We start from the raw sequence: 21,581 nt of genomic DNA, 5'->3' as shown, positions 1-21,581 counted from the left end.
ACAAAATTCCGAACAAAGCCTGTACTGCTAAAGCTTGACAGAAAATCTACAGAGGCCCAAAAACCCTTGCAAAAAATTCACCAGAGCAAAATTCTGTGCTGCCTAAAACCTGCACACTACTGCCATCCAACACACACAGCTACACACCCTAGCTGGCATGTGAAACCTGCACTAGGAAGGTGAAAAGCAAACTGACAGAAACCTACACCAGGAGCGTGAAAAGCAGACTGACAGAAGGCCTCTAATCTGCAGGTCACGCAGTCGAACAACAGATGAAAACGCGCATGCAAGCTGAAGATGGATGCTCCACAGCGAATGAAGGCGCACGCGCGCGTGCACACACACGCACACCTCTTTTATGCTCTCTCTCTCACACACACAACTTTTTAATATGCATCTTTAAATATATGCTCACACATGCACCTTTTTTGTATGCATCTACAAATATGAGAGAATGAAAGAGAGAGAGAGAGAGAGAGAGAAGAAGAAGAAGAAGAAGAAGAAAGAGTAATAAAAAATGAGTTCAATTGTTCAAAATGAAAATGGGAACACATGTCCCCCAGTTCAAGATTCCCATCAAGAATCCAACATGAACATTTTTACCTTCTTTGCAATCGTACCTGCCTAAGTCCATTATTGTGTCCTGGCTTCAACAGATCATGTAAACAATAAAACATTTATGTGAACATGATCCCTTATTGAGACCCAAGAAGTCAACGCCCCCTTCGCAACAAATCTGATATGCGAGTCTGCAATCGCAAATGATTAATTTCCATCATATCTATCGAGAAAGAGCAGCACATGTACCAGACCAAAAAATTCCCATCCAATCCTTCTGATAAATATCTACGACCAGATACTATTTGCATTAAATTTGATTTATGAAGAGATCCAGAAGAACGCACATCTCCGAGGCATTTAAGAAGAATTCCAAGGCTCGTATCTTGTCCAGTCCCTTTGCTGTGGGTTTTTAGCATGACCTTTCGAATGATAAGCATACTGATCTCCAAGTCCTGTTACGTTAGCTTTGTGTTCAATGCCATATCTAACTGGCTTTAACTCCTCAAGCTGCAGACACAGCAAGGACCACAAAACAAACCTCTGGTATGTTAATGAATGTCTGGATAAAAGTTTTAATGATTGAACATACACTTGAGCCTTGACTTATCATGTCTACACTCACATATCAGACATGTAAAATGAGATACAATCTAGATGGTTTTTGTGCAAATGGCTGGGTGGGTGGGTGGGTGGGGTGTGTGTGTGTGTGTGTGTGTGTGAGACAAAGAGAGAGAGAGAGAGAGAGAGAGAGAGCGAGAGAGAGAGAGAGAGAGAGAGAGAGAGAGAGAGAGAGAGAGAGAGAGAGAAATGAAATGAAATGAAATGTTATATTAACGTCTTCAAAAGGCCACAATGACCTATGAGACCCGAAAGTTACAAAGTGGTGGATCTGATACAAAGTCAGAGTAACAAAATAACCTAACAACAGTACAAAACAAAGATATATACTAAGGGGTCCTAAGTTGGTCTATGTGAGTCAAGCAAAGAACTAAGCAGAATAATGGGCGGCTTGTTGGGATAGCTGAATCACAAGAGATCTAGCATCGGTCGTTGGCGAATCTCATCAATTTCCTCCATGGTAAGTAGTCTGACCGGGCGTCGTGTATGCCTAGCCAGCGTGCTCCGAATTTTCTGTCGTAGCCTTCGTCGATGCTGTGTAGTTCTTCGCAGTCGCGGGCGCCTGGATTTCCCCAGTTCAATCGCTCGGTCAATCAGTGTGCCTCTGGTGTGAGACGGGGGGGAGCTCTGCTGTGGGAGTGGCTCTTGCGGTTGTCCCGTGTCTGCTCTGAAGAAGTCTGTGATCCGTCTTTGAGACTGGCTAGCCTTGCCATTCATCAGGCTATCTCTGTGTCTGCGCAACTCGAGCAAGAACAAACCCAGGCATCTCTGATCTTTGTATCCCATGACTCTTGAGAGCGGTCCAAAACCCTCTCTGAACAAGCAATGGAAACGGACTCGTATCTCGTAGTAGACGGGGCAGCGGCATGTATAGTGTAGCTCTGTCTCAGGTTCCATGTTACATAAGGGGCATGTCTTGTCATCTGCTGGTACTCCGTTGTATCTCCCAGTCTCAATCCGCAACTGGTGAGAAGATGTGCGTAACTGGCCGATAGCACATCGTATCCCATGAGACAAGTGGGTATCCATGTATCTGGGTCTCGCCACAAAACCATCTTCCGTAAGTTGGAGGAGGTGGTCTCTGTAGAAAGCCATCTTCGTGCCCAATTCCTGTGCTGGTTGTATCCATGTCCTCCTGGTGTCTAGCTGGGTCAGGTCTTGGCGGATGAGCTTGGTGATCTCTAACTGTGTAAGAGTGAGAGATGGTGCATCCAATGAGTACTGGAATGGTGGCAGCCTGTCTATGCTGAACCCATGTGCCTGAAACCATGATGACATCTCCCCATACCAGCATGTTGTATCTCCTTGTATGGCTAGCTGTCGAGAGGATTCAAGTGCTATGCGAGCATATCTGTCTCTAGGAAGTGCCCATGTGCGGTTTATGAAGGAGACTGATCTGGTGAGCGCCCCCACCACAAGTGGGGGGGCCGCTAGCTCTGCTCGGATAATGGCCCGTGGTATTGATGCCTTTGCTCTAATGAGCCGCGAGATCATAGAGACGAGAGGTTTCTCCATGTTCCCCCATCCGTCTGAGCGACCCGGCCTCCCGTGGTGATCCAGTGAAGGTCCCCATATCTCGGTTCCATAGAGCAGTGCTGAAGCCACCAAGGTGTCAAAGAGCCAGAGCTTCGTCCGAGGCTCCTGAAACTTAACCTGCGAACACATCCTCTCCAATCTACCCAATGCTGCGTGGGCTCTAGTAAGTTTGATCTCTGCTGCTCTTTGAGTGAGAATGCAGGTCCGCTAAAAACCACTACAAGGTAAGTGTAAGCGTCTGTGTACTCAACCGTCTCCTGGCCGTATGTGAATGTAGGTGCTGACCTCCTGATCCACTGTGGGGTGGTATTAAACACCATAACCTTGGTTTTACCCAGGTTGACAGACAAACCACTTTCGTGGGCAAACGTATGCAAAGCATCCAATTGACGTTGCATTCCATCTGGGGATTTGGAGATCAACACTATGTCATCAGCATATAACAAAAGTGGAATCCATGTCCCTGCCAACTAAGCACCTTTATCCCCATCGCTGTCAATGTAATCAGAAACCTCATCCACATACATACCGAAAAGAGTAGGAGAGAGCGGGCAGCCCTGCTTCACCCCAATAGTGGAGTGAACCGGTGTAGAAAGTCCCTCCGGGATGCGTACATGCCCTACTACTGATCTGTACAATGCCATGACCCCCCAAATGAGTTCTGTGGGTACTCCCATTTCCTGTAGTCTGCGCATCAGTCTAGCTCTGGGGACCGTGTCAAAAGCTTTGCGGAAGTCCACAAAGCTACAAAAGATCCGTATCCCATGAGATCTGCCTTCTTCGATGATGGCCCTGAGTGTTAGGATATGGTCAAGAGTAGAGAAGCCTCTCCTGAATCCTGCCTGCCCAATTGCACGTATCCCTTCCCTCTGCCCATCTACTCAGCTGTTGCTCAAGAATGGATGCATACAACCGTGCCAGTGTGTGCCCAATCATAATAGTGAGATAATTCCCAGGCTCCATGGAGTCTCCTGATTTGAAGATAGGTACGATCGTAGATAGGCTCCAAGAGTCTGGTAGGCCCTCACACATGGCCCGGTTAAACATAACTGCTAGAAGCTCTGCTAGTAGGTCTTTGGCATGCATGAAATGCTCAGTGACTAGGCCATCATGATCATATGCTCTCTCAGTCTTCATCCTGTCAATAGCTTTCTTCACCATCTCAGCGGTGAAAAAGACACATGCGTGTGGGCATGGATCGGGGGGGTTGGGGAGGGCCGGTTGTCCAGGTACTGTGTACAAAGATGATGCGTACTGCCCCCGGGTCTCTGTGGAGGAAATAGCAGGGGGGGGGGGGGGGAGGAGGGGGGGGGGGGGGGGGACTGCTCATGAAAGAGCCGCCATGCCTCACGTGAGTCCTGACTCAAGAATAGCTGATATAGATCCTGCTTGAGTCGAGCCAAAAAAGCCCTCTTCTTCCGCCGCACCACGCGTCGGAAGTCAATCTGTGACTATCTGTGAGTGACATACCCCAATAGCACCTCCCTCTGAAGTCTGCCTCTAGTCTGGCGGCACTCCTCATCGTACCAGCTGTTCTGAGGCATGCTCCCTGATCGGCGGCTCTGCTCAGGCTGGGTGTGTGGGTATGCTTCTGCTGCTGCCTCATGTAATGTCCGTGTCAGTATAGTAGTTAGCTCTTCCAGAGGTCGCCCCGGGTCCTCAGTGCATAGGTGTCTGTAGATTCCGTCCATGTATACAGAATCCGTCTTCCGTGTGAATGTGTAGGAAGTAGGGGCTGCTACTCATGGCCTGTGTGCTACACTCAACTGGAAGGAGATGGTCATCGACATCAGAGCATGATCCACTGCCACCCCGATCGGTCTGGGCTCAACTGTGAGATCCTGGATACTAGAGATGAGATTCGGCTGTGCCATGACATAGTCCACTGTGCTGGCTCCATGTCTGTGTGGGAAGCATGTAAAACCACCCGAAGTAGGAAATCTCTATAGGCCGTTCAAGATGGCCAATCCATGTGTAGTGCCCATGTCTATCAGGTGTCGCCCATACTCAGTACATTCCACATCGTGTGATAGTCTGGAAAGGCCCGTCTCTGCAACATCTAGCTCTCTTAGCATCTCCTCTGAAGTATCATAAAACACTGCCTGGTGATGGGCAGTCCTAGCATTGAAGTCCCCTAGGATGATAATGTCACCGTCCCTAGAGAATCCCATATGTCATCATCCAAACTAGAGAAAGGGGACTGTCCTCTGGGTGATGCATAAACTGATGTACTCGGGGGAAAGTAGCAAATAGCTAGATAGAGGTATCTACCTGTCTCGGCTTTCAGTCTCACCCACATGTACCTAGCCTGCTCGTCCCTGCGGGCTATATGTATCAGTGGCTGCAGATCCTCTCTAAATAACACTGCCACTCCCCCCGAGCCCCGCCCTCTGTGCTCTGAGGGTGTCTCCTGTCTGTAGGCCGTCTCCCACCTGTATCCACTGATGTGAGGCATGGATTGCCCTGGGGCCTGGTGTGTCTCAGAGTAAAAGATGATGTCTCTTCCAGTAAAGCTATCCTCAAAGGCACCCACATCAAGACGCATAGATCCATTGCAGTTTCAGGCAGCTACTTTGAGTGTGGTCTCATAAGTCTCGCACCATCATGTGGAGCGTCGTTCTAGTATTACCACTTTTCCGTCTCGATAAAAAGCAATCTTGCCTTTGTCCCTTGCTACTCTAATCTCCGGCATTACTTCCTGCATATGAGCGATCTGCGAGAGGGTGAGATCATCCCCAAGAAAGATGCAAGTCTCTTTAAGAGTTGGGTCTTTTCTTCAAGAATGACTTCTTTGCTTCCATGGACGGAAAACGCATGATGAGTGCTCTTTCTTTTGAGGTTTCTCCACTGCTTCCATTTTTCTTTATGTTGCCCACTCTCCACGCCCTTGTGTGCGTCGGCTTATGAATCCCCATCAAGGCTGTGAGTTCTTTTACTTCTTCGTCCACGTTGCCTTTGTCTTTAAGACCGCAAATTCTCACATGTAAAGCGCGCACCCTTCTCCTTTGCTCCTCCTCTAGTGTCTGATTAATGATGTTGTTGGGTGTGGGTGTGGGCGTTATCTCCTTGCCTTTTCCTTTCTTGGCCACCTTGATCCATTTCTCGGCTTCGTCCGCCTTCTGTTGAGTTTTGGTAAGAACATCCACCCAAGAAGTCGTCATTTCTTCATGCTGCTCTTCTCCTTCTTTGATGGCCCGTACTTACTCCTTGATCGTGTTGATTTCTTCGATTACTGAGGGTTGCAGTTTGCCCTCTTCCAGTGTGTTTCTTGATCGTGCTTCGGTGAGCTCTTTCTTGAGTGACGCGATCTCTTCCTCTTGGGTCGTCACTCGGTCTTCCAGCGTGCTTATCTTGCTCTCTTGGATCAACACGCGTCCTTCGAGTATGTTTATTGTGCCCCAGAGGTTGCGGTTCATCTTGGTCATGATCTCCGTCATCTCCTCTTTGCATTTTTGAATGGCATCCTCTAGGGGGTCGGCTTTATCGTTCATCTTCCTCATGTTTGATCGCCGTCCGCAAGGGAGTTAGGTGTACGTGTGCACCCACCTTAGCAACGAACGCGGCGGCTGGGAGTCACTGGATGTACGTGTGCACCCACACTGGCGGCGATTGCGACGGGTGGTGGAGCGCGAGGCGGTGTGGCCAGGTGTCCTCAATATGCTCAGTTGTGTGTGTGTGTGTGTGTGTGTGTGTGTGTGTGTGTCTCGAAAACAAAAGTGATGGAGGGAGGGGGGAGGGGTGTAAAGTATGTTAGAAATGAAATGAAATGTTATATTAAAGTCTTCAAAAGGCCATAATGACCTATGAGGCCCGAAAGTTGCAAAGTGGTGGGGGCGGGGGCGAAAAAATAAATAAAATAATAAAAATAATAAAAATAAAATTTACCTCCTACGCATAGAAGAAGGGGGGGGGCATCCTACGCGTTAACAAAAAGAATTTTACCTCCAACGCGTAGGAAACCTTGGGGGACATGTTACGCGTAGAGGAAGGGGTGGGGGGCGGGTTGCCAAGGCAGTAGGGGGGGGGGGGGGGGGGGGAGGGGGAGCGCAAGAGCAGGGCGCGAGCAAGCGGGGGACGGGCGTGCGCGGGTTTGCAAAGGTGCAACAGCGCGCGGGAGGTGCGGGGGGCAGCAGCGCAGGGGAAGCGCGGGAGCAGCAGGGGAGCGCGGGAGCAGCAGGGCGGCAAGGGGGAGCGCGGGAGCGGCAGGGCGGCAAGGGGGCGCGTGGGAGCGGCAGGGCGGCAGAGAGAGAGAGAGAGAGAGAGAGAGAGAGAGAGAGAGAGAGAGAGAGAGAGAGAGAGAGAGAGAGAGAGAGAGATGAAATGAAATGAAATTTCAAAAGGCCAAAATGACCTATGAGACCAAACCGATACAATCTTGGTGGATCTAATACAATGTCTGGGTACAAAAATAAACTGAAGTAAAGTGAAAAAATAAAATCTTAACTGCTAGACGTGAACTAAGCAGCTACCTGGAACTGTGTAGGATATGAGTAGGGGGGGTAAAAGTAGTGACCGGGGGCTAATACAACACAATATGGGTGTGCATGTGGGAATATAATGGGTGAGAGCTGATACAGAGGCCGATACAAGATGAGCAGGATGTACAATCCTCAAAAGAGCTAAATCATAGGAGATCCATCATCGATCGCGGATCTCATCAATATCCTCCATGGTCAATAGTCTGGCCGGACGTCATGCATGTTGGGCCAAAGTGATCCGAATCCTCTGATGCAGCCTTCGTCGATGCTGTGTAGTCCTCCGTAGTCCTGGGCGTCTAGATCTCCCCTAGCTCGATCGCTCGATCGATCAACGTGCCTCTAGTGTGAGGAGAATGTGAGCTCTGTTGTGGTAGCCGCACCTCTGGTTGCCCAGTGTCCACTCTAAAGAAGTCTGTGATCCGTCTCTGAGCCTGGCTAGACTCTCCTCTCATCAAGCTCTCTCTGTGTCTGCATAGCTCGAGCAAAAACAGACCCAGACATCTCTAGTCCTCATACCCCATGACTCTAGAAAGTGGTCCAAAGCCCTCTCTGAATAGGCAGTGAAAGCGGCCTCGTATCTCATAGTAAACTAGGAAGTGGCATGTGTAGTGCAACTCTGTCTCAGGCTCCATGTGACATAGGGGACATGTCCTGGCCTCTGTTGGTACTCCGTTGTATCTACCAGTCTCGATCCGAAGCTGGTGTGAAGATGTGCGTATCTGGCCAATAGTACATCGTATCCCATAAGATAAGTGGGTGTCCATGTATCTGGGCCTCGTCACAAAACCATCCTCAGTCTGTTGGAGAAGATGCGCTCTATAGAAAGCCTTCTTCGTGACCAACTCTTGAGCCGGCTGTATCCAAGTCCTCCTAGTATCTAGCTGAATCAGGTCTTCACGGATGAGCCTGGTGATCTCGGACTGTGTAGGAGTCAGAAAGGGTGCATCCACTGAAAGGGGGGCAATCTGTTCATGCTGAACCCATGTACTTGAAACCATGATGTCATCTTGTCACAAGACGGGCACCACGTGCCAATAGAGAAGAACAGAATGAACAGAGACTTTTAGCACTTCAATAACAACTGAACTGAGAGAGAGAGAAAGAGAACACACGACACGGAGTGGCAGAATTCCACCCCAGAGAGTATTGGCCCCAAACCTTGGCGCCCCTTTCGGTATTTCTTTATATTGCATCAACACAGTACAAGTCGGTACTCCAAACTCTGCACCTTCTCCAGGAAGCATGCCAGAGAATGAGCCCTAACCTCATATTTAAAGGCCCTAGGCCCCAAAAGCAGTTTACAGTAAAAAGCCTTCAAACTCAAAAGCATCTGGTCCAAAAGCAAAGCCGAAAAGCTGCCAGCGTAATTTACGAAGATCCGTACAGCCTGCCACGTCATCAACCGACGCAAAACGTGGAATTCCGTACAGCTTGCCACGTCATCATTCCAGCGCAATTTTCGGAAATCTGTCGCAAGTCTCTTTTGTGTGTGTGGGAGAGCCTTGCTTTATTTTAATCCTTTGTGTCACTTGGGGCCCCATCGAACGGGGTCCCCATAAGTTGGTAGGACTTCTTCTCTTACTTGTTCTTCTTAGGGTTTACGCCCCTCGGCCAACATCTACAAGTTGACTCCCTTCTTCAGGGCTTTGACACGTCAGCAGTTTGTGACACACCTCCCCATACCAGCATGTTGTGTCTCCCTGGAAAGCTAACAGTGATACGGCTTTTGCCAAGGTTCGCGAGACTTTGCAGAATTCTCAAGAACGACAAAAAAAGGCAGCGGATCGCCATCATCGCGACTTGAAATTGGAGGAGGATGATTGGGTGCTCTTACGTTTTGAGAAGGCACGCCTGAGAAAGAAAAAGAGAAAGGAGAGGCTTTTTCCAAAGGACCTTTCCAAATCACTGAAAAGATAAATGATGTCTGAAACTGCCTGATACTTGGAGGATTCACAATGCATTTCATGTGAGTCTCTTGAAACCTTTTAAAGGTGATGTGCCTGATGATGGGGAGCCTGATGAGCAACCCAAGTGGAAGAAAACGAGGAGATCCTTGTTCCTGAACAGATTTTGGCACATAAGGATACAAAGAAAGGTAAATTCCGAAGGCGGTTCTTGGTCAAGTTCAAGAACATCCTGCATTGGATGTGAAGTGGATGGAGGAGGAGGACCTGGCAGATACTCCTCAGATTGTGAAACTTTACCTCGAGGCTTTTGGTTTAGCATAGTCTACTCCAAATGGAACCCATAATTCAGCTTGGACGGAGATCTAGTGCAGTTGAATGCACAAGAGGGGAGTTACTCCGCTCCTTTGTCAACAGATGCCTTGATTTAGATACTAGAGTCACTGATGTCTCTTCGAGCTTCAGAGATACTGAAAGCTGACAGTATTCTGTTGTATGACTTTATGAAATGGAATTCCTGATTATGATACTAATTTATTCTTGACTTCTTTTAAGTGCAAGAACTGATTATGATACTGATTTGTTCTTGACTTCTTTGAAGTGCAGGAACTGATAGACGAAATGACTGCAGCATTTTGGTCTGATTGATCTCGAATAGACATGGTTGCAATAGGGGTTAGTCAATCGGACATCGATGAGGTCCCGATTGGATCTAGATCGATTGCTAGCTACATTGCCAATAAATCATGGTCTAAGATCCGAATGAATGTTGAATGTCATGTGATGTCCTGTGATGTCTTGTGATGTGATTGTCGATTGGTACATGTGCTAGATGTGTGTTCCTAGTATGTAGGTACTAACAGTCAATGTCTGCTAAGACGGTTTATGGCCTCTGTCTGTTTTGCAGGCGTAATCGAGGGCGATTACAATGCTTTCAAGAGGGGCGTATGTCAAAGTGATGACGTGACTACCCAAGAGCAGAAACCCTAACCCTAATTTCTGCCAAAAACCCTAACTGCTGAAAACCCTAATTCTGGAAACCCTAACCCTAAAACCTGCAAGCCCTAAAATCTGCCAAAAACCCTAAAAACAGCAGAAACCCTAACCCAAAAAGGACAGCAAGCTGAACCCGAAAAAAGCGCTGACATGATGACGTGCGTCGTATGGCACTGCCCGGAAATCACGCGCTGGAAAGCAGCTTTTGCTCTACGCAATTGGAAATAGAGAGAGAGAGAGAGAGAGAGAGAGAGAGAGAGAGAGAGAGAGAGAGAGAGAGAGAGAGAGAATACTTTTGCTTTATTTTTTTATTAAAAGCCCAAGAGAGCTTGTGAGAGAGAGAAATTTTGCTTTTGAGGCTCTGCTTTTGGCATCCCTTGTAAATTAAATGCGTGAGTCGGGCTCCCACTCTGCAGAGCATCTAGACGCAGAGTCCGAGAGTGAGACCCGAACCACTCTTGTACTTTGAACTGATTAATACATAAAGAAATACCGAAAGGGGCGCCAATCTTTGGGGCCAATATCTCTAGGCACGGAACTCCGTTGGGCCAGTGCAAATCTATTGTGAACTATGAACTGTTCTGAAGTGGTTATTTGGTGCTGTTGTGATTGATTCTTCACTTGGAGTGTCCAAGTCTGTTACAGTTTCAGCCCGGAAAACGCAGATTTCAGCATCTGCATTTTCAGCACGTCGTCGTCGCATCGTTGCCATCGATATCATCATCGACATAGAGTCAGAATTCAGTAGATAAAGGTTTGCAGATTTCAGCCCTTAGCATTCTCAGATTTCAGCCAGTCTCGTCATCGTCCTCATCGTCGTCGACATCGTCGGCAAGCATTGTAGAGATTTGTGCAATCATAAGTAGACCGCTCTCGCCATAGAGAGTGGGGCCTTCGGAGGAGGGTTTGACAACATTCTGGTGTCGTATTCTCTTCTCTCTCTATCTCTCAGTCTCATGTACCTTCACGCACATTGTCCATTCACTTTGTTTGTGTCCATTGCACTCTCTCATTAAAGGAACGGAAGGCTCTCCCTTTCCTAAGAACAAGGAACCTTGTTCGGAGCACTCATCTTGAGCAAAGTTCAACATTCATTCCGCTGCACCTTACATTGGTATCAGAGCTTTGGCAGTGTTCTGTATCACTCAAGGAAAGAACCACATAATTTTTTTTGCTTGTTGCAGTCGCACGTAACCCAAGTCCTCTTGGGCGAGTCGATTCCTAATCGTGTTTTTGAAGAGTGACAGGAAACCCAAGAAAGAAGGGCTTGTCCAGCCTCCCCTTGTTTCTCTTTTCACTCATTGAGAGCGGACCGTGCACTTAGCGGCCGGCCAATCGACATGAGGTGGGAAAAAGCAACCTTGGTGTGAGCGCAAGGCCGCCAAGGGGTTCGCCCGCGGAAAAGAGCAGAACTCGGGTTAAGAGAAGATCCTTCTCTAACACAGATTGCAAGCGAAAGAAGAACCCAAGAACGTGAAGAACCTCAAGAACCTCAAGACCCTCAAGAACCCAAGACCCGCAAGAACCCAAGTTCCTCGTGAACTTAAGAACCCAAAACCACAAGAACCCACGACTTCAATAGATGGTCATCACTCGAAGCGGAACGGATACTTCACTTGGAGGTGATGAGCATGAGAGACGACGAACGAGGTTTTTCCGACCCTCCTCCTTCCCCATCTACGTCAAGGATTGCACCAGATCCTATGGAGGCTTGGTGTAAGACGATGATGGACATGATGAAAACGTGGCACAAGCAAGAATGGCAACCATGGAGCATGAGCACTGGCAATTATGCTCGGAGGCCAAAGAATTTGATCGCAAGTACGCAGAAAGAAAAACAGACTTGGATCACAAGAAAGTTGTTCATTCTTCCTCTCTCATTTCTAATGTGCACGCGAAGATTGAAAAGATTCAGGAGAAGGAGACTCTTTCAATCTCTTTTTCTCCAAAGCATAACACACATGATTTGCATGATGATAAGCATGATGATTTGAATGATAACGATAAGCATGAAGAATTGCATGACAATGATTTGCATGATGATTTGCATGATGATCAAGATGTGTTTTCTCACAAGCATGATGATTTGCATGAAGATGATGTGATTGCTCACAAGGATGATGTGTTAGTTGATACTTTTTCTAGTGAAGCTAACCTCGTTGTAGATTCGATCAATCATAAAGAACCAATCTTGGCTTTCGAGTCGAGGTCCACAGAACCCTCACAAGAAGATTCGATCAATCACGACGAACCGATCTTTGCTCTCGAGTCGAGGTCCAAAGAACCCCCACGGGAAGTATTCTGTGTTCGAATGATTCGTCAGCACGCATTGTTCGAGTGTTTCATTCGTGATCGTTTCCTGTATTTTAGTTAGCGTCTTTATGTGATCCCTTTTCCTAGGCATGACATATGGTACGTTGAGCACGTTTCACTCATGAATGAGCACGGATGTATGCAGATTTTTCATGAAAAGCTAAAATGTTTGCATTCAAGGAAGTCAGATTCATGTCTCTTCCTTGGCATAACACATTCGTAGAAAGAGCGCAAGAAAGTATGAGCACCAAGCATGGGCATTTCCGTTGTGAATTGCCACAGTTGATTGATTTAGATCAGAATGTCAAGATTCGACCCCATTGTTTGCGTGTGTTTGATGAATGGTTTGGCACTCTCTCTCTATGTTCATCTGCATTGCATGCACACTTTGTTCAAAGGCATAGAATTTTTCCAGTCACTTTACATGGAATAGGTATGTTCATGTTTTTGTGTTGGATGTGGTTTCATGAATTTTCAGCCATGGAGATTCTTGAAGAAGGAAGAAGCATGACTCTAGACGAAGTTGAAGCATGAAAGGAGCCACAGAAGATTTTGTGTCGCTTTCGACGCGGCCCAAAGAAGCAAGCTTTGCAAACCTTTATGAAGTTCAAGTATCGCACGACCCACACCTCAGAGTGGGGGGCCCCGGCGAAGAGTCCTTTCGAGGATTCCGGATGCTCTTGGCGATCCCTCGACGCCATACAGTTCGGTACTAGTACCTCACTTTGAAAAGGAGGGGGATCTCACGTGACACATCCAACCTTATGTGTCCGTGGACAAGCTACAGCATGACCAGGGTTCAGTTCAGTCAAGTCAGTCTAGAATAGGAAGTGATCTAGCACTTTTGTGAGTCTGTTCGCAGACCGTGCATGACCAGACACTTAGGTTAGATGCATATCCTCTGATTGCACACAGCATGATCATCAGATTTCCATCACAACCCATAAGGAGCATTTTTACAATGCATAGAGACCTATTTTTCCTATTTTTGACCTTTTTCACTTATTATTTTTAAGTGACTTTTGTTGGAAAGTAGGTAGGGCAAATTTACTAAGTTTGTATAAATAGAAACCTAGCGTTAGCACTTTCTGGAGAAGAGGCAGCAGGAACTCAGTTCAACAGGCACCTTCTCAGCAGAACCCACCACAGAGCTAGCGTTTTTGCATCTGCAAGGACCTAGCGATTTCATCCACAGGCAACCTGGCGTTTTTGCACTTGCAGATTCTCGGCGACATTAGAACAACAGATCAGCCTAGCGTTTTGCATTGCAGGACAACCGGCAGCAGCAGAAGACAGAAGACAGAGATCAGCCCTAGCGTTTTTGGAGCAGCATAGACACTCAACGTTTAGCAGTTCCGATGCGACAAGAACAACAAGAAGACCAGCGTTTTCAGTTTTCAGCAGTCAAGCATCATAGTAGAACCCCCAAACCTCGCAAATCTCACCTTCCCGCAACAGATCCTCGCCGCACGATCATATCCCGCAAAGTTCGCAGTTTCAGCCCGGAAAACGCAGATTTCAGCATCTGCTTTTTCAGCGCGTCGTCGTCGCATCATCGCCATCGACATCGTCATCAACCTAGAGTCAGAATTCAGCAGATAAAGATTTGCAGATTTCAGCCCTTAGCATTCTTAGATTTCAGCCTGTCCGTCATCGTCGTCGTCGTCGTCAACATCGTCGGCAAGTCCAAGCATTGTAGAGATTTGTGCAATCATAAATAGACCGCTCTCGCCATAGAGAGTGGGGCCTTCGGAGGAGGGTTTGACAACATTCTGGTGTCGTATTCTCTTCTCTCTCTATCTCTCAGTCTCATGCACCTTCACGCACAGTGTCCATGCACTTTGTTTGTGTCCATTGCACTCTCATTAAAGGAACGGAAGGCTCTCCCTTTGTAACAGACTTGGACACTCCAAGTCGAGAATCAATCGCGACAGCACCAAATAACCACTTCAAAACAATTCACAGATCACAATAGATTTGCACTGGCCCGGCGGAGTTCCGTGCCTAGAGATATTGGCCCCAAAGACTGGCGCCCCTTTCGGTATTTCTTTTTATATTAATCAGTTCAAAGTACAAGAGAGTGGCTCGGGTTTCACTCTCAGACTTTGCGTCCAGATGCTCTAAGAAGTGAAGGCCTAAACCACTTATTTAAATGTTTACAAGGGATGCCAAAAGCAGAGCCCCAAAAGCTTCAAATCAAAAGCAACTGCTCTCTCTCTCTCACAAAGAGTCAAAACTTGAAAGCAAAAGCATTCTCTCTTTCTCATTGCGTAGAGAAAAAGCAAGATTTGCGTCGCTCAAAACCAAAAAAAAAAAAAAAAAAAACCGCCTCTGCGATTTCCGGAAATTAGGGTTTCTGGCAGAAATTAGGGTTTCTGTTGTCCGTAGCCACGTCATCACTTTGTGACATTACCCCCTCTTGAAAGCATTGTAATCGACCGCAATTACGCATGCAAAACCGACAAAAGCCATAAACCGTCTTAGCAAACACTGACTGTTAGTACCTACGTACTAGGAACACACATCTAGCACATGTACAAAATCGACAGTCACATCACAGGACATCACCAGACATCACAGGACATCACATGACATTCAACATTCATTCGGAGCTAGCAATCACATCTAGGTCCAATCGGGACCTCATCGATGTCCGATTGACTAACCCCTATTGCAACCATGTCTATTCGAGATCAATCAAACCAAAATGCTACAGTCATTTCGTCTATCAGTTCCTGCACTCAAAAGAAGTCAAGAACAAATCAGTATCATTATCAGGAATTCCATTTCATAAAGTCATCTAGCACAATACTGTCAGCTCTCAGTATCCCTGAAGCTCAAAGAGACATCAATGACTTTAGTATCAAAATCAAAGCATCTGTTGACAAAGGAGCGAAGTAACTCCCCTCTTGTGCATCCCACTGCACCATATCTTCAGCCAAGCTGAATTTCTGGGTTCCATTTGGAGTAGACTATGCTAAACCAAAACATCGAGGTAAAGTTTCACAATCCGAGGAGTATCTGTGTCACAAGGCGGGCACCACGTGCCAATAGAAAAGAACAGACTGAACAGACTTTTAGCACTTCAATAACAACTGAACTGAAAGAGAGAGACGACACGCAACACGGAGTGGCGGAATTCCACCCCATAGAGTATTGGCCCCAAACCTTGGCACCCCTTTCGGTATTTCTTTATATTGCATAATCAAAGTACAAGCCGGTACTCCAAACTCTGCACCTTCTCCAGGAAGCATGCCAGAGAATGAGCCCTAGCCTCATATTGGCCTAAAAAGCAGTTTACATGAAAAGCTTTCAAAATCAAAAGCTTCTGGTCCAAAAAGCAATTTACAAAAGCTTTCAAACTCAAAAGCTTCTGGCCAAAAAGCAATGCCAAAAGCTGCCAGTGTAAATCACGAAAATCCGTACAGCCTGCCATGTCATCATGCCAGCGTTGCAGTTTTAGGGTTAGGGTTTTCAGAATTAGGGTTTCAACAGTTGGGGTTTTTTGGAATTAGGGTTTTAGCAGTTAGGGTTTTCTGCTCTCGGGCAACCACGTGATCACTTTGTGACACTTCTTCTGTTACTTGTTCTTCTTAGGGTTTAGGCTCCTTGACCACATCTGTAAGTTGGCTCCATTCTTTAGGCTTTGACACGTCAGCAGTTTGTTACATCTCCCCTTCGTGAAAGAGAGTAATCGTCCTCGATTACAGCATATCTGCAAAACAACTCAAGTTTGCTCAAAAATTCCCGAGGGTCATTCCGAGGGACAATCAGTTTGCTCTCTTTATTAAGGAGTTAGCTTCTCCTTTCTGCTCTTTTGATCAAGGAGTTAGCTTCTCCTTTCGTCCATATCGGAACTCTTGATATTCCGGCATAGTAAAATTAGCCATCATACCCAGACCGTATTGATCTTCCACGGGTGTCTTGATGCACTAAAATTACATACCCAGGTAATCTCATCCAATTAGGAATATTCAGTAATTGGCACATCACAATGCAACACAAATGCTTACATATGCATGTTACAAGACACAACAAACGGAGCCGCTGAGCACTCCCTCGAGACAAACGGTCTGCGGTATGAAGCTACTCAACGACTACCTCGTCACTCGCCCCGCAAATAACCTAAAAAGGTCCAGGCCATGAGCTCAGAGGACTGTACAACCAAACGCTCCCCAGACCGCGATCTACGTCACTTGGAGGTTCAAGCATACAACCAAACGCTCCCCACACATCGGCCTGCGTCGTTCGGAGGTTTTCTAGTATACAACGAAACGCTCCCCAAGCATCGGCTTGCATCGTTCCGAGGTTCAAACAATATCAAGGCAGTATTTCTCACTCCTCCACTCCGGAGTAAAAATCACCAATCAATGAAACCAGTATTGAAACCAGAGTCAAACATTTCAAATCGGCACCATGACAGGTTCAAAACAGATACCATCCATTTCAAACAAATTCCAAACAGGATCACCAAACAAGATCAAATAGAACACAAACTTAAAAAGCAATCTCGACATCAGTCAAGCTCGAAAAGCCGACTAACTTTCCATCTTGAAACCTGCACCAAAAATTAGGGTTAGGTTCCTTCCAAGAGGTCGTAGCCGAGCACAGCATGGTCCGTCAGCTCTTGGACAAACAGTGTTTCTTTAGCGGCGATGGTAGTCCCAAGAGATAGCAATCACACCGAACCTCCAAGGTCATCTGTCGTGAAGAGACATCTACTGGGAGATATCGAGAAATTCCAAGTTATAGTTTGCTAGGGTTTCCATGGCAAGCATTTCAGGATACCCCACTCTGCTAGAAGTTACACTCCAAAGGAAGATGTCAGAAACCATATAACTTCGGGTAAAAAATTTTCTTGAAAGCTTGCCAAGTACTTGGAGTATGCTGCCTGGTAGCTGTAGACATCAACATCTGCATAGCACTGCTTCTGAGAAAAACAGTGACTTGAAACAAATCTGGATCCTTCTCTTGCAAGTGATCTTAATTGGCTTATGCCCTGTAAGACATGAGCGGTGAAGAAGAGAGCGCGCTAGATGCGCGATGAAGTAAGGGTGGGAGTGGCTGATAAGTCCAGGTTGGAGGGCGAAGATACCTCAGATAAAATTCCAAAAGCTTTGTCTGCTCTTTTGTAGGACCGGTATGCTTTCAGAAAAGCACACGCCTGATGCTCTGATACCACTGTCACAAGGCGGACACCACGTGCCAATAGAAAAGAACAGACTGAACAGACTTTTAGCACTTCAATAACAACTGAACTGAAAGAGAGACGACACGCGACACGGAGTGGCGGAATTCCACCCTAGAGAGTATTGGCCCCAAACCTTGGCGCCCCTTTCGGTATTTCTTTATATTGCATCATCAAAGTACAAGAAGGTACTCCAGACTCTGCACCTTCTCCAGGAAGCATGCCAGAGAATGAGCCCTAGCCTCATATTTAAAGGCCCTTGGCATAAAAAGCAATTTACATGAAAAGCTTTCAAAATCAAAAGCTTCTAGTCCAAAAAGCAGTTTACATGAAAAGCTTTCAAACTCAAAAGCTTCTAGCCAAAAAGCAATGCCAAAAGCTGCCAGTGTAAATCACGGAAATCTGTACAGCCTGCCACGTCATCATGCCAGCGTTGCAGTTTTAGGGTTAGGGTTTTCAGAATTAGGGTTTGCAGGTTTTAGGGTTAGGGTTTTCAGAATAAGGGTTTCAACAGTTAGGGTTTTTTGGAATTAGGGTTTCAACAGTTAGGGTTTTTGGCAGAAATTAGGGTTAGGGTTTTCTGCTCTCGGGCAACCACGTCATCACTTTGTGACACTTCTTCTGTTACTTGTTCTTCTTAGGGTTTAGGCTCCTCGGCCACATCTATAAGTTGGCTCCATTCTTTAGGCTTTGACACGTCAGCAGTTTGTTACAATCTGCTAGGTCCTCCTCCTCCATCCACTTCGCATGAAATGCAGGAAAGTTCTTGAACTTAACCAAGAACCGCCTTCGGACTTTACCTTTCTTCGTATCCCTATGTTCCAAAATTTGTTCAAGAACAAGGGTCTCCTCATTTTCTTCCACTTCGGGTTGCTCATCAGGCTCCCCATCATCAGGCATCACCCTTAAAGGGTTTCAAGAGACCCACATGGAATGCATTGTGAATCCTCCAAGTATCTGGCAGTTTCAATCGGAAGGAGACATCATTTATCTTTTCAGTGATCTGGAAAGGTCCGTAGTATCGCATACTAAGCTTTGGAAAAAGCCTCTCTTTTCCCTTTTTCTTTCGTAGGCATGCCTTCTCAAAACGTAAGAGCACCCAATCATCCTCCTTCAATTTCATGTCACGACAATGGCAATCCACTGCCTTTTCCTGTTGTTCTTGAGACTTCTGCAAAGTCTTGCGAACCTTGGCAAAAGCTGTATCCAAATCTCGCGAATATTCATCCGCTTCAAATATCTTATTTTTCGTGCTCAGGAAGGATGGAACCTTCACAGCACTTTCAACAATCTCAAATGGCGTCTTCCCCGTCGAAGAGTGTATCTTGTTATTGTAGGCAAATTCCACCAAAGGTAAGTTCTTTTCCCATTGAGTCTTCTGATCCGAGATACAAGACTTCAATAAATCTAAAACCACTGAATTGGCAATCTCAGATTGCCCGTCAGTCTGCAAGTGGAACGATCATGAGAACTGCAACCGCGTGCCAATGTTCTCCCAAATTGCCTTCCAAAACAAACTCATAAATCTGGGGTCTCTATCGGAGACAATCGTCTCAGACGTGCCATGTAATCGGAAAATCATCGTGATCATTTTGTGTTCTCGGGAGATAAAAAATGAAATCCATTTCAATATTTTCCCAGGGGCGGGTGGGTATGGGTAAAGGCTGTAACAATTCCTGTGCCTTATGCCTGTCAAACTTGACCTTCTCGCATACTGCGCACAAACTCTTCCACATCCTTGTTGAGTCTCGGCCAAAAGAAGTATCTCTCTACCCCTTCATGGTGGTAGCAATGCCGCGGTGACCCGTAAAAGGTGGACGGTGGCATTCAATCATAACCTTTTCCCGCAACGGCTGTGTAATGCACAACATAGTCTTTCTCATCAAGTAGCCTTCCCGAAGGGAGTATCCAGCTATTGTCTCCCCATCCCGTATCCGTGTGAAAATATCTGCAAAATCTATATCTCTGGCATACTGATCTACCATATCCTCGAAGCTCCTATGATGTATCGCGGAAATAGCCAGAACCAACAGCTTCCAAGACAAAGCATCTGCCAGCACATTCTTTTGTCCTTGCACATGGACAATCTAGAAGTGAAACTATGACAAGATGTTCACCCACCGCATCTGCTTTTCCGAAAGCTGCTTCTGTGACAAGAAGTAGCGCAAACTCTGATGGTCTGTAAAGACAGTAAAATCCGCTCCGAGTAGGTAATGCCGCCACTGAGTAAGAGCATGGATAACCACCAAAAGCTCTTTCTCATAAATCAATGCTGTCATCTCCGGCCTAGAGAACAATCGGCTCTCGTAAGCAATGACATGGCCTTCTTGCATCAAGACCGCACCCAGACTACGACCATAAGCATCACAAAATACTTCAAATGACTTTTGCAAGTCCGACAAAGTCAAATCTGGTCCTGTAGTCAATTTCTCTTTCAATGTCTGAAAGGCAGTCACCTCTGTGGATCCCCACGAGAAAGGGACTCCTTTTTGTATCAAGAATATGCAAAGGGGAAGCAACCTCTGCAAACTTTCGAATGAACCCTCTGTAGTACGAACACACTCCCAAGAAGCTTTCAACTTCATGGACATTCTTCAAATCGGGCCAATCACGGGTAGTGTCTATCTTGGCCGGATCCATTTGCACTCCTGCTGCTAAGACAAAGTATCCCAAAAAAGTGTATCTCTGAAGCAGATGATCTATGTGTTCTGCCTCATTCTTGGAGAAAACAATGATATCATCAAAGAAAGTGCCAACAAATAGCCTGTACTCTCGAAAAATATTGTCCATCATCCGGTTAAATGTCGCAAGAGCATTGGTTAAGCCAAAAGGCATCACCAAAAACTCAAATAACCCAAAAGTCGTCCGAAAGGCTGTCTTGTAGACTTCTTCCGGCGTGATTCGGATCTAATGATATCCACTCTTCAGGTCAATCCTACTGAAGCACGAGGATCCCAGTAACTTGTCGAGTATATCATTGATCCTAGGAATCGGAAATCTGTTCTTGATGGTGATTTTGTTGAGAGCTCTATAATCGATGCACATTCTCCAAGATCCGTCTTTCTTCAAATCCAACAACAGTGGAGAGCAATACGGTGAAGTACTATGCTAGACAAGACCCTTTTCTAAAAGGTCTTTCACTTGGCTCATAATCTTTTCAGTCTGTACTCGGCTCACACGCTCAAGTGGCCGGTTCGGTGGTGTGCTTCAAGGTATCACATCAATGGTATGATCTTCAGGCCCTCTAAAAAGCAATCGGCATGAGTGTGGAGAAAAATCTTGGCATTCTTTTGATCAAGTCAAAACATATTCAACCTTTATCCAATCGTTCAGGTCTCTCCCATAAGAATAAGTAAAGAAAACCGAAGTTCATCAAGTACAATCTCTGAACCCTTCATTTGTCAAAGTCGTTTCTCGGCCCGGTAGTCAACCACGGCGTAGTTCTTGTGGTACCAAGGGATCCTTAGTAGAACGTCACTCGCGTGCCCTGAACACCCCTGTCATTGCAAACGAAGTTTGCCAATGCTCGCAGTAATGGCAACATCCCATCCAAGTGCCAGTCGGACTACCTCCGCCTGTGGCGTCAGTCAGTCGGGCGTAATTCCAAATCGAGCGGCCAATTCCAAGTGAAAAGAAGTTGGCCTTGGCTCCTTCAAAAGAGCTTCCTGATCCTTCACTTTGTCCCAAAAGCGGCAAAGTTTGTACTTTCATTCATTAGATTCGGTGCAGGTCCCACGCCATGTGGTACCAGTTCTGCTTTTCTATCTGCCCACGTTCCTCAGCTGCTCTCGAACTCTCAGGCCAGTCGTCGTCTTTATCATTTTGTTCTTTCTGTGCCTTTTTAGGGCACTTCGCGGAGATATGTCCATGTTCCCCGCATCCAAAGCACTTCCCCTCTCTGATGAAGCGAGCTCTCTCCTCGGGAGTAAGCTTGAGTCGTGCATCCTTTTTCTCTGGGTTGCTCTTTTTCTTTCTACTTTCATTCCC

At 46.5% G+C, this 21,581-nt stretch overlaps 1 protein-coding gene across 3 annotated transcripts in view; it reads right to left on the bottom strand.

Moving 5' to 3' along the window:
- Positions 1–508: 508 nt before the first annotated feature.
- The window catches only part of LOC147462192 (NADH:ubiquinone oxidoreductase, 17.2kDa subunit), a 42,639-nt gene continuing 21,566 nt past the window's right edge, over positions 509–21,581 (bottom strand). For 2 of the 3 annotated variants that reach the window (XM_086509594.1, XM_086509596.1), the window contains one exon: positions 509–1,068. In XM_086509594.1, coding sequence (XP_086365720.1) covers positions 919–1,068 — 150 coding nt within the window. In that variant the 3' untranslated portion in view covers positions 509–918. The remainder of the gene's footprint in view (positions 1,069–21,581) is intronic. The other variant, XM_086509595.1, reaches the window with a different exon arrangement.

This window comes from Adiantum capillus-veneris, chromosome 3, assembly GCF_014529385.1.
Source record: "Adiantum capillus-veneris isolate H3 chromosome 3, ASM1452938v2, whole genome shotgun sequence".
In the NCBI taxonomy this organism is placed as follows: domain Eukaryota; kingdom Viridiplantae; phylum Streptophyta; class Polypodiopsida; order Polypodiales; family Pteridaceae; genus Adiantum; species Adiantum capillus-veneris.
The sequence above is the reverse complement of the archived record's forward strand: the minus strand, read 5'-3'. Positions and strand labels throughout refer to the sequence as shown.